The 17,008-nt window shown below is 41.0% G+C and overlaps 1 protein-coding gene across 1 annotated transcript in view; it reads right to left on the bottom strand.

The window, feature by feature from the left end:
* The window catches only part of ARID5B (AT-rich interaction domain 5B), a 294,257-nt gene extending 282,924 nt beyond the window's left edge, over positions 1 to 11,333 (bottom strand). The window contains exons 1-2 of the mRNA XM_066600812.1: positions 11,261 to 11,333; positions 10,743 to 10,997 (exon numbers count right to left, since the gene is read on the bottom strand). Coding sequence (XP_066456909.1) covers positions 10,743 to 10,997; positions 11,261 to 11,281 — 276 coding nt within the window. The 5' untranslated portion in view covers positions 11,282 to 11,333. The remainder of the gene's footprint in view (positions 1 to 10,742; positions 10,998 to 11,260) is intronic.
* Between the last annotated feature and the right edge of the window lie 5,675 nt (positions 11,334 to 17,008).

The raw sequence follows: 17,008 nt of genomic DNA, 5'->3' as shown, positions 1-17,008 counted from the left end.
AGAAAAAAGGGGCTAAAAATACATAAATTGCACTTAACATCACAACAGAACCATTCAAGAGGCCCAGAACATTAGGGCGCATGTCTAATGCAACCTGTAAATTTTGACTCCTTGCCAAAGTAATCATAAAATTAACAAGGTTTCCATAAAATATACTTCAGAATAAAAAACCTCCATTTAATAAAGTTGAATATGTAAAAGGGGTTGCCTCTTCTCCATATATTCCCTGCAGGGGTAGGTAGAATTCCCTAGCAATAACAGTTGACCGCCAGAGATAGAGAAGCCGGACCTTCAGCGATACGTTGATTTTTAATTCAGGTTCCGTTTAAAATGGGGCTGCCCTCACAAAAAAAAAAAGGAGTAAAAAAATAGACACCCCTGAGTTGAAGCTTGGCCATATGAAGCCACATTAATCATTAAATAACTGATACCTATACATTTTCTACTAAGCTTCCTGTTAAGGTGCCCACCATACACCTTCAATAGCTGTTGGTCACATGCTTGTTTAGTCAACAACCATTTCTATCAGCTTCCCCATACACGGTTTAGCCAAGAATTCATGTCTTCTCAATAGGGATAGCGGAGAAAACCGCAGTCAAGATAACTATTTCGGCAGCTCATCTCCAAGAGCATTGAAATTCAACTTATCCGATCCATATTTTCCTCGACATTGCGAGAAAGTCAAGAAGCCCCCAACAGCAAATGACTCACCTAGGTTAAGATTAGTGGTCATAACACAAAATATCATGCTACTTGATGTAACCACAAAGTGAAATAATCTTTATGTGCCGAGTTATCATGAACCACTTTAAAAATTTGGACCCCATAAAAAAGTGCTCAGGTGCCATATGAAGCTGGTAAATGCTAATAAAAAGAAAAAAAAATTGAAATTCTAATAGAAATTGTGAAAAAACAAATGAAAAATGAATCTGTCAAAATGAAATATACAAATAATCTTGATGACTAAATATGAAACCTGACGGCATACTGTGTATCTTCATCAACTTGCCATATCGGAATTGAGAACCTCGATTCAAAAATGTACTCATGAGATTTTCACGGTACAGTCCCAAGGACCTATATTTGAGAAAAACTTTACATAGAACAACAGGTTTCTGAGTAATGTCCCGCCTTCTTTCACATTTCTTATTATAGCAGGGAATGATAATAATACCGTCATGCAATTTAGCTCACATAGTTACATAGTTCACTCGATAGCTACATAAGCTAACGTTGGCATGGTAAGCTTTGCCTATTGCAAAACAGTTTTGGAGTAAATATCTGTACCTGCCATAAGCACACATAGTTGTAAAAGTTCACTGTCCCTTGAGTCATAGAACTGTCTAAGAAGTCATTTGTCATACTTAAAAAATGCAGTTAGTAATAAGCAACTAAGCTGTGTGACTGATAAGTATAATTTTCTGGTTTCTAAATTCACATCTGGGTGTTATGTGTTCTCTTAGATGTAGGAAGCATACAGTGATGTATAGGGACCACTACAAAACAATCTTTGTTCATGCATATGCAAAGAGTAAATTACTTCTAAACTACTCTAAGGGTTTGTAATGGCAGAAGATAAAACAAAAGTAGCAGTTAACAAGGAAAATGTTTGACGAAAACCTGCTGCACTCTGCAAGACAACTGCAGCTTGGGAGGGTTTGGTTTCTGCAACAATCCAAAAGCTACTAAGGAATAGACTGCAAACAACAATGCAGCAAATTCCAAAGTTTAATGGAACTTTAAATCTGCAAATCATAATTTCCAACGTAATTCACTTGAATTGTTATGCAATAAAAATGGGAAGAAATTGTAGTGCTCAATTTTTTTTTCACTTTGACATGAAATAATCTCTTTCTGTTGATCACTCACGACAGTCTAATAAAATCAACTGTAACTGATTTATTTTTGTCGCTCATCTGGACAAAGTTCAGAGTTGTGGATTATTTTTTATGACTTTCAAAAAAACAATACTTTGTTTAAACGAATATTTACTTTCATAGGTTTTACTATCAGTTTTAAAATTTCTAACACGTCGTAGGTAGAGATGAGCGAGCATACTCGGTAAGGCGATATACTCGAGAGAGCATCGCCTTTTTCGAATACCTGCTGGCTCGTCCCTGAAGATTTGGGGGGCCGTGGGGGCGGCGCAGGGCAGCGAGGGGGAGCGGGGAGGAGAGTAAGAGAGATCCCTCTCTCTCTCGCCCGATCCCCTCTGCAACCCCCCGATCACCCCCGCGGCCGCCCCCTCCCCCCGCACCGAATCTTTAGGGACGAGCCAGGAGGTACTTGAAAAAGGCGATGCTTTCTCGAGTATATCGCCTTACCGAGTATGCTTGCTCATCTCTAGTCGTAGGTTAGATAGAAAGACCGATCCAAAACTGAGAGGCTGCAGTGCTCAACTGAGTGCTGCATCCATTCTAATCCAATTGGCTTTTCTTGGAGAGCAGAGTATGGATCTTAAACAGCATATATTGCCCATACTAAGCTCTTGTAGGAAAGCCCATAGAACAAACACGCAAGACGCTTAGCAGAGCACTATAGCACCTTCACTCTTGCAAGCAGTGGTGTCTGACTCCTACCATTTAAATCTTCTGACACATCTCTATGATATATGAGTAGATTCATAAAAACGGCAGCAACCCTTTAAGCATAAGGCTGCGATCGCGCTTCATACAGACATATCAGTAATTGTGGTTGGTGCGATTCTGCTAAGAAAACAATCTACATGAACAAATATGGCCATGTAAATGTCACCTTAAGCTAATAATTCCCTGCCGCAATTGCGTTGTCAGGGAGAGAACACTAGGGAGCTGCAGAAGTATGAAAGGTAGTACTCTTCTTTGATGGACTTGAATTTACTTTCTTCCAACAATGGAACTGAAGAAGAAGTGAGTGCAATAATTCTATTTTCGACTCAAGAGCTCTGAGCTATATAGATGCTTTTTGTTATAAATTCCAGCAATACATTGTAAAAGTAGTATCAGAGTGACAGCATGTAGTTATCTGGATTAAAGATTGCAGGTTCCCTTTGTAGACAATATTGACAGTTCCTCTTTCACTTTCGGCCACACTGTACAAACCCCACTGCATTAAAAAGTAATAATACAAAAAAAAATTACATGAGCAAAACCAACTCCAGGAATGTAGTCATACCTCCACACTGACTGATAGCATCTCTATCTCTCCACCCAGAACGGTTTCAATTAGAGAACGGTGCGTGTGAAAAAAGTCATGTAAGATTTGAGGTCTTTAGATATAATCTAAATGAATTTTAGCATATGTAGATTGGATTCCACCAACTGAACTTCTGCTCCTGTATCTTACCTCTCGGTCACGTCTCCATAGTGGCCAAGACACATCAATGCCATTGAAAATAAGTGAAAAACTCTGCAAGGTATCGAAATATTTCAAAAACTTCAACACGCCACATATAACGCATTGGGGTGTCGATTGGAAAAACAAACTTCCGTTTTTTCTCGGGGCATTTCCATCAAAAGTTGGCCAAAAAAAGCACTAAAATGATTTTCTATGAGATCATTCTTTATAAGCATATCAGAAAGTGAACATTGGTTCCTCACACATCTAGGACTAGCACCTATCTCACGATCTGACCTCTATGTCCCCTCGCCTAGATGTTTGTGGAGGCTGATAGTGATTGGAGGTACGGGGACAGCTGGGCAGGCTGGCTTATCCCGTTTTCATAATTTCCAAAGAAGTGAATGGGAATTACGGAAACAGCAAGTTACGTTGTTTCTGCAGCTTCTGGGTTATGGGAACAGCAAAACTCGCTGTGTTACACTGTTTTTGTAACTCTCTTTCTATGGGAGCTATAAAAACAGTCTAAACAGCTAGCTTGGCTGTTTCCATACTCCCAGCCATACTGGCCGATGCATACGAGAGAGAATCTGCCATCTTGGTCATGAATGGTCAAGAGAGGAACACCCTTTTAAGACTATTTGGGAGTCAGGTTAATACAACTGTATTTAAGACATGCAATGAGCAAGTCATGTTATGAAAATCAAGGGTTGACATAACATACACTGCAAACCTTTGTGACTACTTTTAGTTGAGGTAGAGACGGCCCAACTTGGGTTCCTCATCGCAGTTATGAAGTTGTGCATGTCTGGAACGCTCTACTGGAGTTGCAACATTAGCCAATAAAAAGGAGGGAGATACTACCTAATGCACAGAATACTCTTCTTAAATACAAGTCATGGTAGGGGGAGGAAATACACACATGGGAGTTCCTGTTTCCAAACTTCGGAGGGAGGGAAAGAAGGGTTGGAGAGGTTTAAGCAAGTACCAGGCAGGGGGCAAATTACGATACTCATTAGAAGTATGAAAGGTTTAAAAGGCAACTAAAAGAGGGAAAATAAGTTTAAAAGATTCGACATGTACACCCCTGATGAAAAGGGCAAACACTACTTTGAAATATTTCACTAGAGCAAAGTATCTGTGACACAGAAAGAAAAGTCTTAATGGAAGTTCATCGGAGTTCAAGACTAACATAAGTGAGGGGTTAATGTGCAACACATTAAGAATTTTGGGTGATTTTCTTACTTTTATCTTTGATGTCAAGATCTATATTTAAAAAAATTCATACTATCCTGGATTTTTCACACTGACCACTAAGCCTAATAATAGTCGGGCACTTCCTGTTTTGTAGAGAAAACTACTTAGTAGTCATCTCATTACTATCACAGGCAGGATTACCATAAGAGGTAACACATACAGCAAAATATATCTGAAAAAAGACATGTGTCCATCCAGTTCAGAGTTCAGCTTATTATGCTTAAATGCTGATCCAGAGAAAGGCAAAAAAAAGAAACAATGAGGTAAAAGCAAATTTTCCTCATTTTAGCGGAAAAAAATCCTTCCTGACTCCAATCTGGCAATCTGAATAATCCCTGGATCACCAAGCGATCTTAAGTAATCAATGTCTATAACTTATAATACTGTAATACTCAAGAAAGGCGTCCAGGCCCCTCCTAAACGCTTTTATCGATTTTCCATCACCAAGTCCTCAGGCAGAGAGTTCCATAGTCTCACTGCTCTTACAGTAAAGAACCCCCTTCTATGTGGGTGTACAAACCTTCTTTTCTCTAAACAAAAAGGGCGCCCGCTTGTTAAAGTCACAGCCCTGAGTATAAATAGATGATGGAAGAGATCTTTGTATTGACCCCTGATATATTTATACATAGTTATTAGGTCGCCCCTAAGCCGTCTTTTTCCTAAACTAAATAACCCCAATTTTGATAACCTCTCACTGTATTGTAGTCCGCCCCTTCCATTTATTACTTTTGTTGCCCATCTTTGAACATGCTCGAGCTCTGATGATGAAGAGATGGTTACAGTTCACCTCCTCCCCTTCCCTGCACAATTCCAAGAGCATGCTCACAACACTCTCCCACAGTAGTAAAGGGTCAGATCCTGCCCAGTGAGTCTGCAGCCCATGAGGCTGCTATAACGTTAGATGCTGTTCACTACAGCTCAGGCAAGATGGCCGCTCCTATAGTCATGTAAGCCAACAGAACAAGAAAAAAAAAAAAATCTATACAAAAAAAAAAAGAGAAAAATAGAATATATTTCACTACCTGGTTTTAATTAGTAACAAATATAGGTGATACAGTCCCTTTAAACGACTTTTTTGGCATATAGAGTGTAAAAGAGAAATGCAATAAACTATATACACAGACACACAGATATAGCTAGCTACATACTTATATGGTCATACGGTATACACATTATTCCATTCTATCTCATTGCCAGTTCTATATACTACATGTCAGGGCAGCATCCTATAACAGTGTATTCTCACTATGACACTAGTACATAACCAAGCAGTTGACAGATCGGCACGATGTTCGACAAGCCTTAAACATGAGTGAGCTCATAGATCACTCAAGCTGATGGCTTATGAGGTAATTATTGTTCCCAAGGAAACATATACTGCCGAACTAAAAATCAAACTGATATGGGGCCAAGTATAAACACTTAGAATGTGACTTAGTAGAAAAAGAATTGGCAGGCGGCTGTAACATATGCCAGGTTACTTATTAATATTTTATCACACTTCTCATTAAACAATGTATACAATATATCAACAGTGACTTATGGAAACATTGTTAGATTATTCTGATGTAAGAGTTAAAAATAAAGAAATCATCATTAATTATCGGTTATAACGTAACGTAGAACCGGACGCTCCCTGCTAATCTGCCTCAGTATTTCTTTAAAGGAGGTCTTCCTGCCTTGTGTAATTAAAAAATAATCGCTCTACACCTCTCAAATGTACATTTAATCCCTTACTGCTTGCTGTCAGTGAATAGAAACATACATGTTTAGGCTGAAATCTGTAAATAACTAAGGATCTGTTCCTGCTGATGTCATCATGACCAACAAACTCTGTTGACCCAGCAGCGTACCGAACTAGTCTTGCCTGCATGCTAATACACTGCGTATTTATGCCCATGTGAACGAGACCCAATGGTCCTTTTACATGAGTTGAATGCGCGGCCCAATATAACAAGCGCCAATCGAAGCACATGTCGATCGACGCTCGCTTCATTCTCTTCTACATGGGCCAAGAATCGGCTTGTGGAGAAAACCAATCACTATTACGATCGTTCACCCCCATAGGCTGGTTGTACATGTCTCTGTTCACATGATGTACCACTGATCAGTAAGCATTTTTATACTTATGTAAATGAGCTGCTGAACGAGTGTCTGCTCACTAATTGGCTGATCGCAGGTCCCTTTTCATGGATCAATTGCTGCGCGAACGAGCATTTGGAAAAATGGAAATGTTTTTTTTTTTTGTTTTTTTTTTAAACACACGCAAATCCAACTTAAGGCCGGATTCACACGAGCGTATGCATATTTGCAGCGTGTTTTTCCACATTGCAACTGTGATTTTTTACTGTACTATCAATGCACACAAGTCGTCCGCAATTGCGCACGCAAAAAAAAACATGCACTGATGCTCTCACTTCAATGGAGCTAAGCTGCAATACCAGACACATCCCATAGACAAGGGTGGCGCTGTGTTTGAAAGAAAGCAGCCATGCTTTTCTAACCCTGGACAATCCCTTTAAGACAGGACATTTCATGCAATGATCTTAATATTATCTTCCCTGGCACATCTTTGCTCCTCTGCATGCCCACACAGAAATCTATGCTAGTTTAGAGCTCGTGTGGATTGCCAGTGTAATTTACGCTAGTTCTTGTGTTGAATTATACATAATTGTGTTGATCCAGGGCAACCATGCACCAAAGCCATGCCCCCTCTTCAGGAAAATGGCATGCTTCTCAAAAAGTCCAAAAAAAGTTTTGCACAAGTGGGCCTAACACCAAAGCGACCTCTGCAGTGACAAGGGAGCGGGACATGGGAATTCCATTCTCCAGATGGGTGGGGTCACAGCAATGAGACCCCCATGATCAGCAAGTTATCCACTATCCTATGGATAGGAAATAACTTGATAATGTGGTACAGCCCTTTTAAGCCAAAAAAGCGCTGATAAGGTTGCATGTGGCACTCCTCTTTCTTTGATACTGGCTTTGGTTTGCCTATTAGTGTATTTCCCCTGTCACCTGCTGTTATAATAAGGTATTTATTGGGTAATGCGCCATATCTTCTCACCCCTATCAAAATGAGAGGCAGATCAGCAGAGCCTCCAATGGACCTCACGCCAAGTCACTGGAGTCTTTTGGACTTGGGTGATATGCTATATGCAATGGATCCAGTTTTTAGTGGCGGAGTCTGTTATAAACAATGTTAAAGTATGTAAGTATATGTAAAAGTTTGAACAGAACCTTCCAAAGACTTATAGCAGCAAATCCTAATCTGTAAAGAATTTAGAGCTGTACATTTTTTTCAGCTTCTAAATACAAATAATAATGTTCCCATTCACTGACAGCAAGCAGAGGTAGTGAAACGAGTCAGGAATAAATTTCTTTAAAAATATCACTGTACATTTGTTATTCCAGTCTCGCAATTGCCAGCAAAAACCATTTTAGGTATTTTATACCCAGAAATTGTCCACAGGTATGTGCTATTGCTACAGTAAGCACCTGTTACAGTAGCACAAAGGCGTAATAATAGCACAAAAAGGTAATAAACCTATTAAAAACTAATGACCACAATAATGTCATAAGCATAAATTTCCCAATAATACCGTACAAGGAAAGAAACTAAATGCCAGGTAGAGAAAAACAATGCTGCATTATCAAAGCGAACATGACCTCCATTGGAATTCCTGGGCTAAACGATAAATGCTAATTATAAACACAAGACGGAAGTCGATTTGTACAAAATCAGTAAAAAATGTACATTTTGCCAAGAAAAAAAAAAATAGCTGCAGAAAAAGATGTGAAATCAATAATAAATTCATGTGTATGTATATAAACAAGTTAATGGAACAAGTGGAAACAAAGTGTATTTGAACATGGGAGTGTTATGTTGCCCTCTTTAGGCTCTGGCTCTCAGTGCTGGTTTCTGTAGGCTCGCTGCCAATGAAGTAACACTGGATTCAGTTGCTTCTGCGATCCTGCTAATGAATGACTAACTCAGGCCAGAGGGGAAATGACATCACCAGGGTGTAAAGCACAACTGCATTAGGAAACTTTCTACCCGTTTCAATTATTTATCAATATTATCTTGTACAACAGAGCCAGACCTTTGCATAATTCCTCCCAATGTCATTGCACGCCCCCCTCCCCTCCAGAAGAAAAAAAAAAAAATTAATGCTGTCAAACCAGTTAACTGTGACAAGAGGAAATGAACAGCTGAAAAATATAAATACAAAACGCGTTTCATCTAATAAAATGCTGACGAGAAGGAAAAAAAATTTAAAAAAATTATTAAAATGTAATTAAGAAAATAAATAAGCATATGTCACCGCCCTGAAGTCACAGAGCGCAATCATAATCTATTTACGGCATGCCATTTAATCTGCCAATTGTTCCACTATTAAAAGGAGCTCTCAGGACTGCATTGTCTACAACTGTTTTGCAGCTTGTTATTGATGCTGTTCAGGCACTAATAAAATGGCTGAGTCATTTCCTTTAAGTGGCAAGAGAACATGGATGATATTCATACTGCTTTTCTTGATATTTAATCCTTCCCCCTTTTCTTTCCAAAAAACCATGTTGAAGTAATAAATTTGAAAAGCAAATAATAAGTCCTGCCTATGGGGGGGGGGGGGGGGGGGGGGGGGGGGGGGAGTAGTCAGAGAGGGGTGGGGGTATAGACAGCTGCACAGGAAAGTTAGACACAGGGGGAGGGGACATGTTCAGATCTTCGTAGAAGTGAGGTCAACCTGCTAATGTGTTTTTTTTTTTTTTTATAGAAGTTGCAAAATGTCAACTCGATATTGTTGCATGAGAAAATATATATAGACATAAAAAAGCTACATGCAAAACAAAGCCATTAAATCTGAGCATAGGGGGGCAGCCAAGCACAACTAAGAATACTGAAGCCATTGCAAACATGTAATATTAAACTGCAATGTAACCCTAGCTTTAAATAAAAGGCAAGACAAAACTGCAATTAAGTCCATTAGGTGATAGGGTGACAGCAATCTTTAAAAATAGCCTAAATAAGAGGACTTCTATTTTGCAAAGAGATTAATAAAAAGCAGCCGTAATAATGATGTTTATAGGATTTAACATGCAAGCCATACAGTGCTATGTACACTATAAAAAGAGTTCAGCAGTAACCTATTGCAGCCATTGGAGTACAATAAAGCAACATAATTGCAGTGCTACTTGAAATTACAGATCTGGGGGAAGAAAAAAATAATAATAAAAAGACATTGTAAAGCGATCATGCTTTGATGATTTGGGCTATTATCTGAAAAATGTCAACTGTAGATCAAACATTATTTTCTGCCAGGGTTGGAGAAGAGGAGGAGGAAGAAGAAGAAGAGGAGAAGGGGAGGGCGAAGGGGGGTCCATTTGCAGATTATTATAAAACACTGCATTGTGTATTGTGGGGTCAGCACAACAGGGGTTAATTTAGGATGCCAATTGCAAATACCCTGTGTCATATTAATAAATCGTCTGAAGCCCTGAGATTCCTTGTTAAGGATTAAACAGTTAATGCTTAACGTGTTTGTGCTGGTTACATGCCTGATTCTTCTCCCCTTTCTCTCTCTCTCTCTCTCTCTATCCGCCCAAGCAGATCTGCAAGTTATTGTGAATGTATTTATTCAGGTAGCTGTCATTTATCACTTTATTCAACACATCTTTGCCACAAAAAAATGAGCTTTTGATCTCAACTCAGCCTCCATTTCATAATTTCCTCCCTCTTTAAAACATATCAAACACAGTACAGAGCTGGGAACAATATCATGCACTGCAATAATAAGCCAGTGGGACTGTAATGGATGCAATCAGCAATAAAACACACACACAGCCATAGGACTGATAGCCACAAAATGCAGGAGCTGGCTTATTAATAGAGCTGTCAGTCAAAGAGAGGGACAGAAATAAATCATAATCTATTGCAAAGAATTAAAAATTAAAAATAAAATTAAAAAAAAAAATACAGATCATTGAATTCTATGGACTGGATCCCATCACCCTGGGGAGGGGGGCTTGATCTTCATTGCAGATCCCAACATCTTCATTACAACAGCTGGAAGCCCCCCCTCTTTCAATCATTAGATCAACATTACAGTAAAGGATTTGCAGCCTCCAGCGCAGAGCTCACCCCATAACATCAAACATAAAGGGTTAATCACCTCTCCATGGTCGGTATTCCTACCCAAGGGAGTATCTTCTGGAAGGAAATAAAGTTTGGAGCTTGATAAAAGTTGCTTGCTAGTTCTCTCTTCCCATAACAGCTGGAGCTCTGCTATGCAAATCGGATCCTCTGGCTTGCATCTGACTAAGAAAAAGTCGCCAAGGGACAAGATTCTTGGTCTGTCTTCAAGGTGGAACTGAAAAGCCTTGTAGAAGATATAAGGTCCATGGAGACCACAGGGTGAGCCGACCCACTGCAGGAAAAAAAACACATCATGTCAAAAAAAATGCCATAAATAAATGCAAATCAATGAAAATCAGCGTCCGCGGAATGGATACAATGTATCACTACAGGAATGTGACAACAACACAAACACAAACAAATCCAAATATTATTCTTATTTTTTCGAGCTCCATAGGGTAAAAGTTTGTGTAAAAGTTGCTGTGTGCCGTTGTAGGGGTGAGGGGTGCCAGTGTAGCCCCCCTGCAGCCGGTGATACAGAGCAGATAATAATACCTTCACTGAGTTGGGCTCCATCTCGACGTTCTGAATTGATTGAACTCAACATTCTCTCCAAACTTGTTGGCTTCAATGGATTCTATCAGGTCCTGGAAGGGCAAAGCAACAGCGCCGCGGCTTGTCAATATAAAACAGGCACTCGCCGTCACCGAGGGGTTAAAAATAACAACCCCGGCGCCCTAATATTTCTAAGGAACCCCGATTTTATCGCCGTGCTAGAAAAAGACGTTCAAGACCGTAAACCGCAATAATCAAAATAACCGAACAGCGCGCATGGCAATGCGAAGGAGGAAGAGGGGGTAAAAAATAAACTTAATCGCTTCGAAAAAATCCCAAATCGGGTTTATTCGTGTTCTGGGGGTCTTAGAATACTATAGGGGGTGGACGGGGTTAGGTGATATGAAGGGGGGATTTTTAAGAGGCGAAAAGGGCGTTGCGGTGTATTAGCGAGCTGCCAGGACCTGCGTGTATATGTATAATATAAAGAAGGTTTCCTGCAGAGATTCAGGGGCGCTCTTCTTCTTCTTCATGCGCGAGAGCAGAGCGGGCCGGGCGGCGGAGGGGCGCTCGGTGACACCCGCGGAGGGGGCATTTTTAGGGTTTTAGTTGGTTTATTCCTTTTGTAATGTAATAAATGAAGGATCAGCCGCCTGTGTGAGCGGGGAGGGAGGGGAGAGAGGAGGCTTTATTATATAAACATATAAATATTAATGCGATTGTCAGCAGGAAAATCCACTCAGCAGAGATCACACGATCTGCAAATAATATCGAACGGGGATGGAGGAGGACAATAAACGGTGGCCACGACTAATCGATACGTGTTAGGAGAGGAGAATCTGCCTGCAAATGGAAAAATGCTGGGGTCTGGATTGTTATGGCTGCGAGATAATCATTAATTCGCATACCGCCAAATGGATTGTCTCATTATTTACATGTGTGCCTATATAATATATATATATATATATATATATATATATATATATATTACTGTATGTGTTGCTGGGACTGATTTTGCATTTACTGTGTGTATATATAATATAATATCACAAATGTGCTCTAAGCTTAAATCGCCTATAAATATTTTTCTTTTGTCAGACTTTTTTTTGGCATTTTTTTATATTCAACAGTTTCTGGGAAAGCTGGAATACAGGTCACTCAACTTTCCCAAACTCACTTCCAACAAGTCTGTGTACACTATTTAAGCCGCACTACATACCTGTAGGCATAACTACCCTATGTAGGTTTATGATGTAGAAGTCTGGGAAAGCTGAGTGAACTCTCCCCCAGCAGATTTTTATGCAGACGTGTGTACATAATAATGTGGATGTAGGAGGCTGGGAAAGCTGGGTGAGACCCCGCCCCCTTCCCCTCCCACAAAAAAAAAATAGGAAGATATGCTCGTGAGGATACATCACTGCATAACTAGGAAGGTTTATTATGCAGGACTCTGGGAAAGCTGAGTAACCACCCTCCTCCCCCTCACCAGGAGATAGTTATGCAGCTGTGTATACATAAGAATGTAGATTCATATGGAGCAGTCTATAAAAGTTGGGTACACCCCTAGCCCCCCCCCCCCCCCCCAAAAAAAAAAAAAAAAAATTCTGAAAAAATGAAGATATGTAAGTTTATGATGCAGGAGTCAGGGAAAGCTGGGTAACCACCCCCCTCCCTAGGCAAGGATATTTATACAGCCTTGTACACATATGTATGTGGATTAATGATATAGGAGTCTGGGAAAGCTGGGTGACGACATCCCCCCCCCCCCCCCCCGACCCCAAGGAAGAGAAAAGGAAGACCTGCACGTGAAGATACATCACTGCAGAACTATGAAGGTTTATGATGCAGGAGTCTGGGAAAGCTGAGTAACCATCCCTCTCCCTAGCCATGGATATTTATACAGCCTTGCATACATAAGTATGTAGATTTATGATGGAGTCTGGGAAAGCTGTGTGATGACATCACCCCTCCCGCTACCCCCAAGAAAGAAGAAAAGAAGACATGCAGCAGCACATCCTCTTGTGCAGAAGTATGTAGGTTTAGGATGCAGGAGTCTGGGAAAGCTGGGTGACCCCCACTACGAGGAGATATTTTTGCAGCCTTGTTTACATAACTAAGAAGATTTATGATGCAGGGGTCTGCAAAAGATGGGTGACACACTCACCTCCTCCAAAAAATATGTATACAGCCCTGTATATATAACTATGTAGATGCATGATGGAGTCTGGGAAATCTGGGTGATTAACCCCTCTCCCACTCCCGCCTCCAGAGATGGGTTGGGACAGTTAAATAGCTGAATCAGATATTTTTTTTACTTGACGGGTAACTTCTTAGGGCTCGTTCACACAGGCAAGTTTTTTTCCATGTGCAATTTCTGTGGGATGATTTTTTTATACAAGCTGTGCCCATTTTCTTTCATTGTTATTGTGATATGCACCGATATCACACACAAAAAAACTATTTAAATGGGTTAAATCACGTGGACGATTTCACAGTGATGTTGCAAGATGGAAAAATTGCAACATGTCTTATTTTTGGGGCAATTCTGTTAAAGAATCACCTGTTCTTCATCGCTTCATCAAAATATATCACATTTCACTCACATGTAAATGTAAGTGCGATTTTCTTTTTTATGTTAATAGAACAACATGCTATTCTCATGAGCGTGAAAAATCACAATTGCCGCAATGCGTTTTTCTTACAACAGGTATTGCACTCGCATTATAAAAATCGTGTATGCATGTTTATGCGTATATGTATATATATATATATTTATAATTTTATTTTTTGCAATCATGTCCTAAACTTAAAAATCTCCTAAAGGGCGCATTCAGACGATCGTATATCGGCTGGGTTTTCACGCCCGGCCGATATACGGCGTCCCTCTCTGCAGGGGGAGGAGGCTGGAAGAGCCAGGAGCAGTGCTCTGAGCTCCCGCCCCCTCTCCACCTCTTGCCACTATTTGCAATGGGAGGGGGCGGAATGGGGGCGAAGCTATGCCCGTGAACTTAGCTCCGCCCTTTCCCATTGCAAATAGTGGTGAGGGGTGGAGAGGAGGCGGGAGCTCAGAGCACTGCTCCCGGCTCTTCCAGCTTCCTCCCCCTGCAGAGAGGGAAGCCGTATATCGGCTGGGCGTGAAAACCCAGCGGATATACGGTCCTCTGAATGCACCCAAAGATATATCTTTTGTCAACTTTTTTTTTTTACTGGAGATGGTAACTTGTCCTTTAATCAGTAACATCAATAGATAGATAGATATCCTCATGTATACTCCTGTTTCTAATTAAAGAGCCAGCCCAGTAAAACATTTTTGTTTGTTCATGATGTAATTAGCCCTCATATATACAAGTCGGCTGGTATTACCTTGGTTTTTAATTTCTATCTTAAACTTCCTGAAGTCCTGCTCCTCAGGAGGGTCATGGATTTCATTTCGACCACCTGAGACCTATTTGCCTTTATATTCCCTCAAAAAGTCCTTTTTTCAGTCAGCATAATTGTGTGATGGACTGTACCACACAAGCTCTTCAGAGAGGGACATAGAAACTCCTATTACAATGACTGCTGATGATTAGAGGCCCCCGTCACACAATTAGGCTTTATTCGCAATTTTGCTGCGATAAAACACTGGCCAAAAATCGCGACCATCTGATGGATTCCAATGCATCCGTTCACATGAGCAATTTTCCGATGCATTAAATCGTCCACCCAGAAACATAGAGCATATGGTGCGCATTCTGGCTGGCCGATTTTATGCCAGCCAGAAAAGATAGTTCTGGACCTATCTTTCATCCAGAATATGCCGTCCGGTCCCATAGACTCCCATGGGAACCTATAAGAGCTGCTGGAAAAGGGAGGTGGAAGGGAGTTTAGCAGCGGCTCTGCTAAACTCCCTCCCCCTTCCCTCCACCTCTCCGTCCATTGCCAGCTGCCTGCAAAGGGAGGGGGCGGGATGGAGATTAGCACACTAGCTCCCACCTCATCCTGCCCCCTCAAATTGGAGGCAAGGGGCTGAGGGGGGATAACAGTTGAGCACAATAGCTCCCACAGCCTCCCTTGAGACGGCAAGGGGCGGAGAGGGGGAGGGAAGGGAGAGGAAGTTTAGCAGAGCTAAACACTCTCTCTCCACTGGATGGTATTCTAGGCTGCAACGTATACTCGCCGCACCCAGGCTGTCTGAATGGGTGCTTAAATGAGAGATGCAGCCGTGACTTGGTCATGGCTGCCTCTTGCTAATGTGATTTTCGGCCGGACGAACATTGCAGCGCCAATGTAAAGGAGCCCTTATAATGAAGATGATGGTTCAGACCCCTGACTGAATTTTCTCACGTTTATTCATTTGAAAATAGAGGGTAATGATAATCACACTGTCCTCCCAGCTGGCAGAGATGGTACAGGCTCTATCTGCTCATGTGATGCTGTGCTGATGCATCATGAGATTGATAGCACAGAATAGTGAAATAAAAAGCAGTAAAAAATCATAGCATTAAGATGATGCCAGATAAGTATCAGAAAAGATACTGCACCACATGAAAGTAACTTCAATTTACATAGCAGATGTCCAGAGAGTGACAGACAATCACGAGAGGGGTTGCAAGAATGGAAATATGACAACAAATATGGCCACCACTCATCTTACACAAAGTGTGTGGCCCAGCTTTCCTGGACTCTCGCTAAATCTACATAGGTCTGCAAATGGGGATTTATCACCACTAGAGATGAGCGAGCACCCAAATGCTCGGGTCCGCGTTATTCGAGTCGAGCTTTTCGTAAAATTCGAGAGCTCTACTCGAGTAATGAACCCCATTGACTACAATGGGAGACTTAAGCATTTTTGTATGTGGGACGCCGGGGGCCGAGCTTTTTTTATTCCCTAGGTGTCTCTCTCTCTCTCTCTCTCTTTCCCGCCTGCCAGACTAAAAATTTGCCAATGACGCGCGCTGCATTTGGGAGGGGCCAAAAACTGAGGCGGGGTCGAACACGGCTTTATGCTCGTTCGAGTAACGAGCACCATTGAGTACGCTAATACTCGAACGAGCATCAAGCTCAACAGGGTACGCTCACTCAACTCTAATCACCAGTGCTGATATGTTTTAGTAGATACTTTTAGTCCCCCTAAAATAACAATTCTGGAGCATCTTTTCTTAGAGCGGTCCATTGCGCTGTTCTTCTGTTACTCCTCCTGGAAATGTATATAAAAATAAACTGACAATTGGGCGTAACCATTTGGGGAATGACCTTACACAGTCTGCTATTGTCAGCACTGACTGGACAATGTACGTGTATTGGGACACGCCCCAAGTGGTAACACCCACTTGGTAATTTATTCATAAATTAACAATAACGGTATGATGTAGACGCCTAAGGAAACACTTTCCAGAAATATTTTATGAGGAATTCAAGGATTTACTAAAACAGATATGTTAGGAGTGACAACAGGTGCCTTGTCAGTGGGAAGATTTGCTATTAAAGAGCCTTGGAACAAGGATATCAACTACTGCGGAACCTGAGCTGATGGACACTTTGTAACAAAAAAAGCTGAATGGAATTCTTGACAGTTGATATCTTGTTAGTAATGTGTCTATTTTAATTAGAAGCTGGTGTGAGTAAATATGCATATATTTAGTATACACACCCTGCCCCTATATTTCTGGTAAAGGTATAAACAGACACTGTGTTCCAAATTATTACGCAAGTTGAATATTAGTAGAAAAACCTCAAGTGATGTCCTAGTCCTGTCTTTTTACTGAC

Source organism: Eleutherodactylus coqui, chromosome 4 (assembly GCF_035609145.1).
Source record: "Eleutherodactylus coqui strain aEleCoq1 chromosome 4, aEleCoq1.hap1, whole genome shotgun sequence".
NCBI lineage: Eukaryota > Metazoa > Chordata > Amphibia > Anura > Eleutherodactylidae > Eleutherodactylus > Eleutherodactylus coqui.
This window is presented reverse-complemented; position numbering and strand designations above follow the sequence as displayed.